The sequence below is a fragment of the Antechinus flavipes genome, chromosome 4, assembly GCF_016432865.1.
Source record: "Antechinus flavipes isolate AdamAnt ecotype Samford, QLD, Australia chromosome 4, AdamAnt_v2, whole genome shotgun sequence".
NCBI lineage: Eukaryota > Metazoa > Chordata > Mammalia > Dasyuromorphia > Dasyuridae > Antechinus > Antechinus flavipes.
Genome location: NC_067401.1, coordinates 331,266,217 through 331,282,907, shown reverse-complemented (window position 1 = coordinate 331,282,907; position 16,691 = coordinate 331,266,217). Strand labels below are relative to the sequence as shown.

The window sequence follows — 16,691 nt, the reverse complement described above, 5'->3', positions numbered from 1 at the left end:
CAAATAATTGTCCTTCAGTATCAGAAGGGCTGTGTGCTTGTGTTGCTTAGCTTCAGAGCACCTTCTCAAGCCCATTTGAGTGAATTTGTGAGAGGTAGATTTCAGATAAGAAAAAGAAAAACTTCCTAGCAATTAGAACTGTATGAAAGCATAATGGGCTGACTTAATAGACAGTGTGAGTTCCCAGGAGGATGTTACAGATTCATGCTTCAGGTATGGGGAGGATTAGCTAATAATAACAGTAATAACAAATAACAAATCTTGTGACCGACGTTTTAGACGCTATCTTCCTTAAACCCGGATTTTACGCCGACTACAATTCCCACCAGGCAGCGCTCCCGCCCTGGTGCCTCAAAGGGCCCCGTAAGGCAATGCGCTTCCTACTAAGTATGACGGGATATGTAGTCTCCGAGAAGTTTCTTCTGCTTCCGGTTTCCGAAAGCAAAAGAGGTGACTGTCTATCTGTGACGTCTAAGGCTTGCGACTTCCGAAGTCCCGTCGTGCGTCTCGGTACTCTCTCTCTAGTGTTTTAGGGGCTGAGTTCTCCCTGGGAAACGCCACAGGTGTGACGGTCGCCGCTTGGAGTAGTTAGCAGCGCTGGGCGCGCACTCGCCACCATGACGGACCGGTACACCATCCACAGCCAGCTGGAGCACCTGCAGTCCAAGTACATCGGCACGGGCCACGCCGACACCACCAAGTGGGAGTGGCTGGTGAACCAGCACCGCGACTCGTACTGCTCCTACATGGGCCACTTCGACCTCCTCAACTACTTCGCCATCGCCGAGAACGAGAGCAAAGCGCGCGTGCGCTTCAACCTGATGGAGAAGATGCTGCAGCCGTGCGGGCCCCCGGCGGACAAGCCCGAGGAGAACTAGCCCCCGGGGATCTCCCGTCTCCTCCCCGCCCTCCCGCCTGACGATGGATGGCTCTCTGGTCTATCTGACAACGTGGGGCGCGGTGAGAATCGAGCCCCGTTGGCCTGGAACCCGTTTTTTGCCGCTAGGGGGGGACACGCGTGGCCCCCGCAGCCCAGGCCGTGGTTATTGCACCCGCAGGCTCGTACTCTGTGCCGGGGTCTGGGACTGTGGGCCATTGACTTAGCCGTGCCTACGATCCGGCCCCGAAGAGCGGAGGAGGAACGCGGGACTTGTGTCACCCCCCACTTCCCCATGTACGTTGTCTCGGCAGAACGGCTCTAATGGATAAAGGAGGGGAGGAGACCTCCAAAGACCAAAAGCCCCCTAGAAACTGTCGATTTAGCCCTTTGGAGAGACTTTAGATCTCTTATAATACGGGATGTTAGTTCATGAACCTGTGTTTAAAGTACCTTTGATGTCGTATTTCAATATAATTGTTTTTCTTTTGTAGTCTTAATGTTCTTTATTTTATGCCTTTCAAAACGTCCTGAAAATGGATCTTTAAACCTCACCAGAGCTGCTCTCAGAAAAGGTCCAGAAGTCTTTTAATTCAGCAGACATTTCATGACGGGGAATCTCAGGTTTAGGGAGGAAGGCACTAGCCCAAGATAGAACCACCATTTGAACCAAGATCTGACTCCAAATTCGGTGCTTTTTCTACTGCACTCTGCTGCTTTCCAACAGCAGTTTTACGTTCCCTTAAGTCGGCCTGCTCTTTTTATTAATTTTCTCTGAATCCCACTTATATTCTTGGGATATTCTTTATTCTCAATGTCTACAAGATGGTTGGTATATAACAGCACATATTAGATGTTGATAACGGAGGCTTTGTGGATAGTGAATAGGTGGCCAGCCTTGGTGAGAAAGGCTGGGTTTAAATGCTGTCTCAAGGCAGAGTGGCTGTCAACCCAAATTATGTCATTAACTACTTAGATCCTAGACTAGTTTAAGATGAAAGATTCTTTAATGGGTGTAACCTACACAAATGAAATCACAGATCCTGACAAAAAGGAAATGCAACAAACGAGGGTGGATAGCAGTGAAGGGCCCACTACTCTAGAGTTTAAGGGGAATTTGGCTACAAATCATCACAGCAAATTGAATATCTGTAGTTTGTAGGACAAAACCCATGGATCCTAATCTAAAGGGGACTAAAATCTAGTTGCCCTATGTGTTGGGCAAAGATTTTTTAAAAATCCAGAATTCCAAGATACTAATGGATTATAGTGACCTTGTTAGAACTTAGAAGAAAGTGAGCAGCAAATCGAATACCTGTACTTTATAGGACAAGACCCATGGACCCTGATCTGAAGGGGACTAAAATCTAATTGCCTTATGTGTTGGACAAAGATTTTTTAAAAATCCAGAATTCCAAGTTACAAATGGGTGACAGTGACCTTGTTAGAACTCCGGAGAAAGTTACCAGGTCATGGAAAGTGAATTTTGGACTGGAGCTTGGCAGGTTCACTACCTCTCTTGAGAGTTTTGAGAAAAAGGGATTGAAGTAGTGGTAAAAATTGAAAAACTGAAATTTCAGAATACAAGTAGATTAATAAGCAACCTCACAAAAGAGCATAATCATCAAAGAGCACTCAAATTGGGGTTTATGTACAGAAACTAGAGAGGAATGATAGTATATCTTTTGAAAGGATTCAGTTACAGCTCTTTTAGAGGAAACATTCATAAAATAAGTTTAATTAAAGACAAGCAAAAAAGTTTGCAAAAGAATCTTATTCAAGTTTGAAAAGTGAATAGAAATTGAAATATAAATTGCTCGATTGGATTGGTGGTTTGTTTTTTTGAATAGTATAAGAGCTTTGAGAGGCTTCTAGTCATAAGACAGAGGGGAAGGCCTTGGAGTGGAAATTGCTTGGATTTAAGGTCATTTTTATTTGCTAGATGACTTCTTTAGAGTTTCTAGACATGTCTACCAACGTAGCATGTAGGCTGTCCCATGTTTGTACTTACTCTGGCTATATAATTGACTCATTTATTTTTGTTACAATTACTTTAGCCCAAAGTATCTAAGAAAGATTTCTTATCCATTTCCAACCTTGATCATCCTTCTCAGATGGTAATAAAAGAAAAGGAAGCTCCTTATGTTGAGCAGAGCTAATTGCAAAATAATGCTCCTTTAAAATTTACTCTTCTAATCTCCCTAATAATGATAGCTAAAATTTATATAGTGCCTGAAGGATTACAAAGTGCTTCTCAGCCTCACAACCCTGTGAGACAAATGGGGTTTGAGAAGCAATTCCATCAAAGTAGTTGGAATACCACTCTAAGATTCCAAATTGTAGAACTGTTGCTGATCTGTATTAGAGAAAGTTTATTCACTGGGAATTATCTGCACAAATAAATTCACAGATCCTGGCAAATGTGTGTATGAACACACATATGCACTTATAATATTTGGATAACAGTACAATAATGGGCATTTTCTTCTCTATCCCTGTTGAGTACCTTCAGCCAATCCTCATTTGTTATAAACTCAAGCCCCTTCACAATCCTGGTTGCCATCCTCTGGGCCCTCTCCAACTTGCATTAGCTTTTCTTGGCTGCTTCATGACTCTGCTGAGTCATATTGAGCTTGCAGTATAATAGATCTCTTTCAGAACCACTGCTGGCTATCCATGCCCAACCCATCTTATATTTATGAAGTTCATTTTTGTACCTAACTCCAAGACTTGATATTTATCACTGATTAGTTTTATCTTCTTAGATTCAACCTAGTGCTCTAGCCTCTTTTTCTCTGTTATAATCCCTCCCAGTTTTGTGCCATCTGCAGATATGATGAGTATACTATTTATGCCTTTACTCAAGTCATTGATAAAAATGATAACATGAAGCCAAATACAGATTCCTAGACATTCCTGTAGAGTTCCTCTGTTTATATGATCTAAATGCATTTACACTGAATCATTAACTCTTTCGGCTCCCTACCTTGTCTTACCCTTTTTCCTAACTCTAGATGGTTCCAGAACCCATCCCGGAAGGCCAGATGTCAGGACAAATCAGCCATCTCTTTGTTTTCCACATTTATTCCTCCCATCCGTTGCTATTCCAGGCCACTCAAAGCTAATCCAAGCTGCTCAACTGCTCACACTGCTTGAATAAGATGGGGCTCACCAATTTTAAACCACAAAGCTTTATCATCTACCATGTCTTTTCATAGCAGGATCTCTGGCCCTCTCATCTGATATAACAGTTATACCCTAAGTGTAGGGGGCCACAGACAGTGGCCTTACGGGGTGGTTCTTTGTTAGTGTCTCCCATGCCATTTTACTGCTAGTCACACAATGGCATGAATACTGGAGATAGCCCACCCCCAACCCCCAGCATACTATGTATATGCCCTTTAGAGGACTCAGAGGGCACATAGAATGACCTTGGGTGAGAGTATGAGAGGGCATGAATAGGCCAATATCTGTCTTATTGAAAGGAGTATCCTCATTAATGAGTTCAAAGGACTATTGCAGTACCAAAGTATAAAGAATTTTTCCAACTCTTTTTTTTTTTTTTTTTCCTGATGTTACAGAATGAGTTTTCTCCCTGAATGAAGCTAGTGTTTGGAATAACTGTGGAAGAAAAACTCAAGTATTCTGTTTACTAGTATAACTCTTAGAAAAAAAGACTTAAATTAAATTCTAAGTATGGTAACTTGTATAGAGGAATTGCAAAAGGACAGAATTTCTCCATATCTTTAAAAATGTCTTGGGGCAGTTAGGTAGCCCATTGACTCAAGCACTAGCTCTGGAGTCAGAAAGACTTGACCATCTGCAGGGGGGAGGTTCCTTATAGCTACTACTATGAAGAATAAGTAAAACTTAGGCCCAAGACTGTACCATTAAAAAAAAAAAAAAAAAAAGAGCCATACATTATCAGAAAGCCAAATGTGTCAAACTGTAAATCATTTCCAAACTATAGATCTTGAAATAAGGCATCATATTGGGAGATAACATTAAAGAAAAAGCAGTTTCTATATAAAAGTGAAAGAATTGAGTGACCTGTGCTATTGCTGCTTTATCTCATAAACTTCATATAGTTATTATTATGTGGAATGAAGAAACAGTGGCAACAGGCTGGCATTTCCCCAGGGACTAAGGATTGTGCAGGCCCAGATTTAAATATATTATTTTGAAATATTTGAGGAGGCCCTTCAACAACCATGTTCTCTTTCTTCACTATTTTTTCAAGATTTAGTTACTTCCCTCCATGAATCATGGCTAAAATGTCTATAACCTATGACTGAGAAAACTGAAAAAACAAACCACTGAACATATAATCCAAAGAAACTAAAGACAGGTCTCTTATGGACCACAATAACAATAGCATTTTTTTTTTTGATGGTATCAAAGAACCAGAAACAAAACAATGTTCATCTTCTAAGGAATGGTTAAACAAGTTGTAAATTAATGTAATATTACTGAATCATAAATGATGAACATGAAGAATTCAAAAGAGATATACAGAAAGACATAAGATTAGTGAAAAAGAAGCATGAGCAGGAAATTCATACACTATAATTGCAATATACATTATAACTACATAGTTACACTGTAACTACATTATAAACTATATACACTATATACCATTTCAGGGAAGAAAAAGGGAAGGGAAGGAGAGATAAAATTTTAAATTCAAAACAAAAAAAGGTGAAAATTTTGTACATGTAATTTGGGGAAAATAAAACATATTAAAAAAAAATTCCTGTCCTATACTATACACCATAACACTATTCATACACTATAACTACAATAATGGAAATGGAAATAACAATAAAAACTAAAACTGAACATTGTATTATTACAAGAACCAAACTTGGTTTTGGAGAAGAAATGAGAAAAAGAACCTCAGTCCTTTCTTGTAGAGGTGGAGAACTATGGATATGTAATATTGAATATAATGTGTGACTCAGTTAATGTGTTTAATGGTTAGTTTTTCAGAGTAGCTTTTTTGCTCTTTGTTACAAGTGATAACTTCCTGGGTAGGGAAGGGGGAAAGGAAATATATTTAGAAATGAAGTCAGTGTTAAAACAAAAGGTATAAATTAAAATAGATTCCTTGCTATGTTTTATAAAAATTAAATAATAAATTAAGTTTCTATAGGAGTTAGAGAAATTTTGTATCTACAAGAATCCAATTAAAAAGTAGAACCCAGCTGTGAAGCAGTTGCTCCTTTCTCATGAGATCAGCCGTAAATGTCAAGCTTTATTCCAAGTAGACTTTGAATGGAACAACCTATTTAATTAAATACCAGTTAGAGGGTAAAAAAAAATCAGTTCTATCTTTTCTTTTCCCCTAGGAGTCTCTGCCCATATTAAAAATTATGGCTGTTCTGGGAGCTTAGTTGGGCTTTAGCTCAGCAATGAAGGATTGTTCAAGTTATTTCCCATGAGCTCTTTTTGGTTAATAACTCACAGAAGCTATGCTAATCCAATTAAAACTTCTGGACATGTTTGTAATTTTGCAAGATCTCATTACGAGGTTTGCTACTATGAAGCTGAATTCTTCAGAGAAAAATGAATGTGCCTTCACTATGAGAAACTTATTGGAACAACAGAAAGTTCATGTAGTCCCAGACCATCTTTATTTCTGGGTTCATTATAAGCTATATTATTGGACATTTTATCCCCAGACATAGGGGTTTTGAAGTGATACCTTAGTTGAAGCCAAGCTGCTAATTAAAATATACTATTGGATATCTTGGTGTTTCTGAGTTGTCTTCCCTTAAAGATTTACAAATTGAATTTCAAAACTGCATATTAGATCCAAGTGAGGATTTTAAATGCTACCCCAATAGGAGGGAAAAAAACCCCAATAAGTAACGATATTTTTGTACTAATAGCAGCTAACATTTATGGTAATACTTTATGGTTTACAAAATGCTTTACAAATATTTATTTGATTTCTCACAACAACCCTGTAAAATGAGTGTTATCATTATCCTCATTTTATAGATGAGGAAACACTGAGAGATTGTAACTTTCCCAAACTACATAGTAACATTAAAGGTAGGCTTTGAACTCATCTTCCTGACTCAAGTTCAAAGCCAAGTTCACCCAAGTTACCTACTTGCCTCCATGCTCGAAATCCCTGTAGCCACATTCCTCTTACTCTATTTTTTTTTTATTTCCTTAAGACATTCTGTTAAAGTACTCAATGTAAGACACATTTCCCTTAAAAAAAAAAAAATTGACTAGAGTTACATGAACTTTTGCTGAACGAAGTGAGCAAAACCAAAAGAACACTGTATACATTAACAGAAAGATTATGTGATGATTAATTGTGATGGGCTTGGCTTTTCTCAGCAATGTGGTGATTCAAGGAAAGTCCTATAGACTTGGGATGGAAAATGCCTTCAGCAATTAGAGAGAGAGAACTATGGAGACTGAATGTGGGTTGAAGCATAGTATTTTCATCTTTTTTTGTTTATTTGTTTGCTTTTTCTTTCTTGAGGTTGAAAAAAAGAAAGGAAAAAAAAGGCAATGTAACAAAATTATTCAATACATCAACTGACTCTCATTGACAAATGTATAATGTCTAGATCCATAATCTTCCAGCTCTACAAGGAAGAGATAAAGGTGCATTTTCTCATTTCATCCAAAATGAAGCATAATTTTAAAATTACAGTTTTAGTTTTGTTGTCACAGAATTTCTATTTCTATTGCTATCGTTATTGCTCATATTCTCTTTCTGCTTTTCCTTTACTCTGCATTAGTTTGTGTGTCTTTCCAGACCTCTCTGAAGGATTCATATTCATTGTTTCTTATGGTACAGGAATATTCCATTACATTTAATTCATCACATTTTTTTTTAGCTATCCTTCAATCAATGGACATCTACTTTATTTCAAATTTTTTATGGACTATAGTCCAAAAAAGGTCGTATGGTTTCTTTCCCAGTAATCCTTAAAAGATAGTGAGAAGTAATAACCCTTGCAATTTTATAACAAGTAACTTATGCCCATTTATTTCTGTGAGGGATGTAGAAGACCCTTACCCAAAATGACTACACAGAGATCACTCAGTAGAAGGCAGAAAAGTTGTTTATTGAAAACCTCCGGAGGATGAGCTGTCCCATCATGAGATAAGAGACAGAAAGCTCGCAGCAGGAGGGCTAAAGAAATGGTAAAGATACATAGCTTTTATACAAGAAATTACATCACAAGAGAGAGCATTGAGAAAGGGAGGGGGAGGCATCTAATTGGTTGTTGCTATTTAGAGAGATTGGAATGGAAGTTTTCTGCTTCCCTGAAATTGCCTGATTTCTAGGAAACAGAAAATCAAGCCTTCAGGCTTAATCAAGCAGATAGTGGTCCAGCTAATAGACTAAATATCCATAAATGTCAAATACCAATAAATATCTTCAGCTCAGGTTAAGTAAATATGTTTATAGCTGGCCAAGGCAAAAGTAAATATGAGCCTGCACATATTATACAGGTCATAGAGGAAACACAGAAATAATTAAAATAAAATACAGAAAAAGAATTTAAACATTTCTGTAAGTTCTTCATTTTATCTCTCTATTCCCCACATATCCCTAAGCAACCTGGAAGTGAGAAGCACTCAAGAAAATCCTATATACCTGATAAATGAAAACAAAAGGAGGAGAGAGGGTGAGAAATGGAAGTATATACCATTACATTTTCTATACATTCAAAATCAGAAACCCTCTTGTTTTATTACTTCATCCCACAATTCTCTCTTTGGAGAATATGTGTCAATGCAGGGTCTTTGACCAAGGTACTTACCCCAGCTGTGGGAAGAACAGATAATATCAGGAAGTATTGCTGTATCTTAAAATATAAATATTATTTCCATAACTTCCAACACAGAGAAGGAATCAGACTGCTATGATGTTCAGATGTAACACCTGGTTATGGCAAAATAGCATTTCTACTTTCACTTTGTTTTAAAAGAAATTATTCATTTTATTTTAAATTTATGAAATAAAGGAAGCATTTTCATAACTTTTTTTAAAAAGATGATTGCATATGAAATTGCAAATATATTATGTAAGGTTTGCTATTCCTTCTAAATATATAATAAAATTATCCTGTACATTTCTTTTTCTCCCCTTTTTTCTTCCCTCCACTCTGTGCCCTAGAGATGGCTACTAATTAGACACAGGTATATATATATTATGTCAAATCATCCTATACATTTGAGCTGTCAGTGAAGCCATAAATTCCTGTATATTGGATATATTGGAGATCTGCTATAGCCCAGCAAGAGAAGCTTCATGACCATGTAATGGTGCCAGCCCCAGGGATAAAAATCAAGACAGGTCCAGAGTTTGCATTCACCATGACTTTAGCACTGGAAGCACAAATAGGTGGGGATGAAAAAATTAATTTCCTTTCCCTAACAAACATTGGAGGTAAAATTCTTGAAAGTGCTTCCTTAGACTGCTTTGGGAGCAAAGACTAGATTGTGAAGTTTATAAGAATAGCTTTCATCCACTCAGGAGTTTTAATGCTGTAGCTTCTTCTTCTTCTTTTTTTTTTTTCATTCAGTGAATATACTCAATTCATAACTTGAGTACATAGTTATTTGGGGGGTTTCGTGTAAAGTTAGGAAAGAAATAAGATCTAAATGGGGTGGGATCATGAGCCATTTTTAGAAAGTTTTTAAAATATTTTATGATAATCTTCATCCTTTTCCACCCTACATTAAGTAAGGGAAGATAGAATCTTAGACAAGGCATCAGAAGGATATTTGCTGTTGGGATCCATGAAGAAGATGTTTCATTCTTGAATGTGAGAGTCTGACTAAAAAGGCCCTGGGGCTGGTAGTACAAACTCAGATTGTCTAATTAAGGATTTATCCAAAGTTTGCATTTTTAGTAGTTTTCTGACCACTTATCTACTTTCACCCTTAATGCTCATATAAGGAAGATTTTCATGTAAAGCGATTCTGTACCAAATATATAAAATCAAAAGCTCTTTGAAGGCACTGTTTTATTTTTGCATGTCCATTCCCAACATCAAGCACAGTGCCTAGTGCCTAGTAAGTTTTTTCATTCAGTTAATTAAACATAAGAAGAGAACATCAAGTGGAAGCAGTCCACCCATCTCATGAGTGATTCCTTACACAGGAGAGTATCCAAAGAAGTTTGACTTTTGTGTCAGGACAATAGAAGAATCACCTGATGTAGTGTTCTTCTTTTCTCTAATATAATCCTTCTCTGGGAGCAGGTTTCTTGGGGAGGTTTTCTGGAGGCAGCCTTAATTTCAGTTCAGAGTAATAATCACCTCAAATGCAGCCAGATGTTAAAAATTTAAATCCTTTATTGTCTCCTTCAAAATAGCCTGGTTAGTTTTCTTAGAAGCCTATCTCCCTCTTTGGTTCCAAGAGTTCTTGCAGCTTGTCTTTTGGCACCTCCAGCTTCTTCTGAATCTCCAGTTCTACTCTTCCCAACTGACTCCTTGCTGAGGCTCCAAGAGCTTCTTTATACATGATCTCTTAAAGGTATGAACCCAAAGGTTGACTCCTCCTCTGAGAGAGTGGGATTGTGGGTTTCTGACTTGTGAATCTCCCTAACTTATGAACTCCAATGTGTGAGCTAATATGTGAATTCTTAAAGGTGTAAACTTAAGCATTGTTTCTATCAATTCCAGTGAGTTATCTATCACCTTGTTTCAAGTTCTGGCTCATAACAACCTGAGGAAGAAACTAAGGAAAAAAGACAAGATTGTTCTCATTTTAAAAGTGGATTGTGGGGCAGCTAGGTGGCCGAAGTGGATAGAAGTAGCATTTACACCCGTTGTTCTTGTTCTGGCCTCTGGGAGCCCAGTAGAATAAATCTAACTCGGTTCCTGGTAATGGCGTTTCTGACATCTAGTACTTAAGTGCTGCTTAAATCTAATCTGAGCTATATTTCTGAATGTAGCCCTGAAATCAGGAGGACCTGAGTTCAAATTTGACCTCAGACCCTTCCCACTTCTTAGCTGTATGACCCTGGGCAAATCACTTCATCCCAATTGTTTTAGCCAAAAAAAAAAAAAAAAAAAAAGTGGGTTGTGCAATATCCATTAATACACTAGATAACAGAATCAAGACTAGAAAAGAACAAGATAGTGTATCAAGCTTGACTAAATTGATACTTATTTTGTAGCCAGCTACTTTGCTAAAATTATGAATTATTTCCAATCTAAATTGATACTTAATAGAGATAAATGTAGTCTTACAGTTGGTCCCCCCAAAATTGATTTCACAAGGATAAGCTGAAGAAGGCATCATTTTGTCTGAAAAAGCTGGAGACTCAGTAGGACATGCCAGTCAAGAACACTTCTGCAATCTTCCACTGGATTAAGAGACTGTGCAGAAATAAAGTGAGATGATTGCTATTCTCTCTGTCCCCATCAGTCAGAAACTTCAATGCCTGTCAGAGCAAGCACGCAATCCTTGCAAGAGTGGACTTCAGCATCCCGAAGTTGGAGAGTGTGGGTCCCACTGTCGCGCAGTAGAGCTGAACTTGGACTTACAGGACCTGGGTTTGAATCTTGAATCGCTGCTTTTGTAAATTGATAACATTTCTCTGGGCTTCAGCTTCTTAATCTGTAAACTAATGGAATGGGAAACTCTGAGATCCCTTTCTTTGATCCGGAAGAAAAAAGTGAGAGTGGTGAAAGCCTTAAATTCGCCGAGCATCGGCAGAAGGAAGGAAAGAAAAGTAGCTCAGATCAGATTTAAGCAGCACTTAAGTACTAGGTGTCAGAAACGCCATCACCAGGAACCGAGTTAGATTTATTCTACTGGGCTCCCAGAGGCCAGAACAAGAACAACGGGTGTAAATGCTACCTTGAGAACTTGCTGAGAAAATTTTCTTTTTCCAAGTCAAAAGGCATCTTAAATGTTTATGGTGTGCCTGTTACTGTGCTAAGAAGTGTCGTTTGGGATAGAAAATAAAGCAAAAGTAAATAAAATAAATTTAAAAAAAAAAAAGGCGTTTCTACCGAGTCAGCAGCTCAATGGGGGGGACAGTGCCAAAGGAGGGGCTGGGCTAGATCGAGGTGCTTCACTTCTTCTGGGTCATGGACTTCCCTAGTTCCATTCTCAGAATGATATTTTTAAATTTATAAAACCTATAAGATTACGAAGGAAAAGCCGTATTTTAAAAGTTTATCAGAATAAAGTTCACGGACGCTTGACTGAGAATTCCTGGACCGGACGAGGTCTACGGATCGGATTCTACGGCTCGGGATTCCTCCTTCCTTTTTTGAGGTACCCGTCAATAAAAGTACGGGCACTAAGGCCTGAACGCACTCTAACTGAGCCACAGCCCTCCCCAGGCCTAGAAATGCAAAGTTCAAACGCTCCACCTTCTCCCAAGGAACAGCTTCCCGCTAAGGCTGGTTGGTTCGCCGTCCTTCCTTCTCGAAGACCAAAATGACATCGCTAAGATAAAATCGAATTGGCTCGCCGCTTTAAAAACCCGGATCTTACGCAGACTACAAGTTCCAGCATGCTACACCCTCTCAGAAAGGCAATATGGAAGGACAGTTGAGATAGAGCACGTCACACGCCCACTATTAAGTATCATGGGATTTATAGTTTGTAAAAGGACTTTAATGTCCCAGAGTTCCAGTCTGTATAGATAACTCGCTATTTCCGCATCCTGTTTCAGAAAGACCAATTAGGAAAGCTTTGAGGTCTGTGACATCTAACGTCTGCGACGCACGAGGCTCTCTCGCTCTCGCTGGTGTTTCTGGGACGTGTTTCTGTCGGAGAAACGCCACAGGTGTGATCGCCGCCGCCTGAATTAGCGAGCACCTCAGGGCGCGCACTCGCCACCATGACGGACCGGTACACCATCCACAGCCAGCTGGAGCATCTGCAGTCCAAGTACATCGGCACGGGCCACGCCGACACCACCAAGTGGGAATGGCTGGTGAACCAGCACCGCGACTCGTACTGCTCCTACATGGGCCACTTCGACCTCCTCAACTACTTCGCCATCGCCGAGAACGAGAGCAAAGCGCGCGTGCGCTTCAACCTGATGGAGAAGATGCTGCAGCCGTGCGGGCCCCCGGCGGACAAGCCTGAGGAGAACTGAGCCCCCCGAGCGCCCCCGCTCCAAGCGCCCTCCGGCCATGCCGGGACGCAGGCTTTCGCCCTTTCTGACTTCTCGCTTCTGGAGGACTGAGCCCTCCCGGGCCTGCGCCCGTCTCTGACTCCCGCGGAAAGTCGGCCGTCGCTCGCTGCCTCAGCCGAGCTGGACTTTCTGCCGAAAAGAGCCCGGGGACCGTGATTACGGGGCTCAGCACTGGCGAATTGCCCGGGCGGCGACTCCGGAGGGAGATTAATTCAGAAATTTGAGTTTGGATTTTGGTGTTTGCTTTTTATCTCGTCCCCATAAAGTTAAAAATCTAGAACAATCCAGAGTGTCAGAGAGTGTGTTTGGTTGGGAATGAGGGAGACCCTGGGGAACGTGACACACATAGGGGTTTGCACTTCCCCAAAGCTAAAGATAATAGGATTTAACCCTTGAAAAGGATTTTTTAAAAAGAATAATAGTTTTTTTTTTTATTTTCAAAATACATGTAAAAATAGTTTTCAACATTCACCTTTGCAAAAACTTGTTTCAAATTTTTCTCCCTCCCTTCCCCCCATCCTGTCCCTAGGCATCAAGTAATGCTATATAAGTGTAACATGTACTAGAGCCCATCCAGTCCCGCTCCCACGTTTGCAGATGAGAACACTGTACAAGTAGCTCCTTATCCACACAGAGCCATCGTTTGAATCCAGGTTTTATGATTAAATCCCGTGGCTGTTACCTACATGATCTATCTCTTTAAAGCCGGCTCTCGTGTCATTACAAGGTTTTACCTCTCCTCTCTTTTATCTTCTGAGTTGAAAGGGGACTACTGAATCATGCCCTTGGGTACATAAATCAATGTTGGGGTTGAGTTCTAACTCCACTTTTGTCCAGACAATAAATAGTACGAAAATGGGTTACTGCAGAACACCTATCGCTGAACTGTTTCCTGTTCTTTTTTTGAGGCTTTTCTTCTGGCCATCCGCTTTTCTTGTGATTGGCTTTCTGTCTACAAGAGAGCTGATGTATACATATAAATAAGGTGACACAAATGAGCATAAGCAGTAGAGTGATTTTATCTGAAGGGAATTCGTTTACAAATCATTCACAGCAAACTTCTGCTGTTCTGTATATGGTACTTAGAATTTAAAAGTGAAAGCTTTTGGTTCTGACTTCAAAATGTATACATGAAAAGGTTACACAAAATAATATGCTAAATTCTAACTATATAGAAAGATAAAATGATGTGCTAAATTCTAAACTGCAGATATAATTTGGAATTAGGAAAAAGGGTAATGTGCTAAATTCTAAACTGCAGATATAATTTGGAATTAGGAAAAAGGGTAATCAAGGAAGATGAGATTGAGCAAGGGAAGTTCACATTTTTATTAATAGTTATCTTTAGTTTCACAAAGATATAAAAAGGGAAGGTTTGGGGGCCAAAAAAATTGAAAATATCTACTTCCTGAATATTAAGGGGGTCAGGGATGTCCCTGAACATCCTTTCAAGCACCGTCAGGATAAAAATAATGATTTGGAACTAATGTACAAGAAAAGAGGCTGTATATCTCATTTCAGTTTTATATTTTTTCTTATCCAAATATATATATATATGATTAAAAAAAAATCGAAGGAAGGGAAATGGTATCTTTTAAAAAGTCCTAGCAAGTAAATAAAAATAAAATATAAATAGATCCTTTGAGTCAGTAATTTTTTGACTGGTATAGTTAGCATTATTCTCTCCAAATCCAGGAGGTCAGCAAATGATGTTGATTAGAAATATTTCATTGATGTATTGGGCTAGAACTCTGAAAGGGTATGCTTGAATTTAAAACAGCAGGGTGTTTGTAGTTAAGTACCTACCTGGTGTGAGATGGTGATTCTGTAAGCACATACTTAATGTGATGTAATGAGGTGGTCAATCTAGTTGGTGTATACTTAGGGCAATGTGGTGATGTGATGTTCTATAGTTGCCCATGCCCGGTGTGGTATAGTGATGTAGTCGTGCTGAGGTATTTAAGGGAGTCCCAGAGACAGGGCTCTCTCTGCCAAGGTACTCTCAGCCACAGAGAAGACTTCAGCCTCCATACTCCATCTTTGACCAGCCTCCTTCACTTCACTCCCCCAGGAAACCCAGGGCCTCAAGCTGGTCCTGAGGCACACCAGAGAGCTAGCCTGGACATTACACATTAAGATGCTCTAAAATATAAATTGTTGCCAACTTGGGAGAAGCAGTTGTCTGGGTTTTTATATACTTAGACAATACTTTTGTAGAAAACTCTAAATCTAATCTCAGAAAGGACCTTACAACTCGTGGCCAGTCAAGCCATTTATGAAACTTCATTCTTGTTCAAGTTAAAATAAACTCAACCATAAGTATCTGATAAAAAATTTTCAAAATTCTTTTTTCCTTTCCCAGTTTTTAAGTTAAAAAGGCTTCTGTGTTGAAATGGTTTTGGTCCCAAAGTTCTCCTAACTTTTCCTCCATTTTTATGGGGGGATAGTATTTCTTCAGCCAAACATGCTTAAAATCTTGAACTTTCACCCTTCCTTTGAACTTTCACTCACAACATCCAAAGAGTTGCCAAGTCATACCTGATTCTACCTCTACAACCTCTCCTACAGGAGTCTTTCCATTCCATCTGCTACTATTAGAGTTCAGACCTTTTTTACTTTGCTGATCTTACTGCCTCCAATGTTGGCTCAAAAATCCATCCTTGTAATATGCAAGTCAGATTATATCACTTCAAAAACATTCATTGACTATCCTCTCTGGATATCTGGGAAGTAGGATAAAGTCTGAATTCATGGATCTTCCAGTGTGGATATATGTTGGCAGCTTGTTTTAAATAGTCAGGGATTTGCCTGGAGACATTGAGAGGTCCTTGAATGAAAACGGGGATGATTAATTATAAGCCATTTTCAACCATTGTAAGTAAATATTATTATTAAACACATAAGTTGATTTTCCTGCCTTAATAAACAGGGCATACTGAACATAATTGAAGCTTTTGTTAATGCTTGAGAAGCTTTTGGTAATCATTATGAGTATCATTTGAATACTTGTGATTACAGAAAGTATTGGGAAAGAATCATGTTAATTTTGGAGAGGGAAGGGATCTCAGAGATCATCTATTTCAGAATTTCCTAAATCTTTTTTTTTGTGTCATAGATCTCTTTGGCATTCTTGTAAAATTTATTAATAAAATAAAATATGTAAAATTACAAAGGAAGACAAATATATTGGAATAGTTATCAAATCAATTTTTTACAAAAGTTCAGACACTCTAGGTTAAGAACTTCTGATTTGCTATGTATAAAGAAAGAGTTTATGATTAAACAAAAGATAGAGGATCATGGGAGAAAAAATGAATAATTTTACTAAATTAAAAAATTTTTATATAACAAAACTAATGAAGTCATAATTAGACAGAAAACAGAAAAGATGGTAAAAATAGAGCAAATTTCTCTGATAAAGGTCTCATTTCTCAAATTTATAGAAATAAGAGTTATTTTCCAAATTGATACAGGGTAAAAGGTTATGACTAGGAAGCTTTCAGAAGAAGAAAACAAAAACTATCAGTAGTCAAAATGCTCTAAATCACTATTGATTAAAGAAACAAAAATTAAAACAACTCTAAGACGCTACCTTATACCTGTTTGATTGGCTAACATAACAACAAAGGTGAAGTTGTGAACTGGCCCAACCATTCTGGAAAACAATTTGCA

The 16,691-nt window shown here is 38.7% G+C and overlaps 2 protein-coding genes across 2 annotated transcripts; both read left to right on the top strand.

The window, feature by feature from the left end:
- The first annotated feature begins 477 nt into the window (after positions 1-477).
- On the top strand, positions 478-1,370 carry LOC127562291 (splicing factor 3B subunit 5). The gene has a single exon (XM_051997896.1). It carries the CDS (start codon positions 618-620, stop codon positions 876-878), a length of 261 nt encoding a protein of 86 aa, XP_051853856.1. The 5' UTR covers positions 478-617; the 3' UTR covers positions 879-1,370.
- An 11,216-nt stretch (positions 1,371-12,586) lies between these two features.
- On the top strand, positions 12,587-13,302 carry LOC127562290 (splicing factor 3B subunit 5). The gene has a single exon (XM_051997894.1). It carries the CDS (start codon positions 12,720-12,722, stop codon positions 12,978-12,980), a length of 261 nt encoding a protein of 86 aa, XP_051853854.1. The 5' UTR covers positions 12,587-12,719; the 3' UTR covers positions 12,981-13,302.
- The last annotated feature ends 3,389 nt before the right edge of the window (positions 13,303-16,691 follow it).

Bases quoted from the DNA above. Each gene is read 5' to 3' on its own strand.
- LOC127562291 (XM_051997896.1), top strand. From the start codon at position 618: ATGACGGACCGGTACACCATCCACAGCCAGCTGGAGCACCTGCAGTCC.
- LOC127562290 (XM_051997894.1), top strand. From the start codon at position 12,720: ATGACGGACCGGTACACCATCCACAGCCAGCTGGAGCATCTGCAGTCC.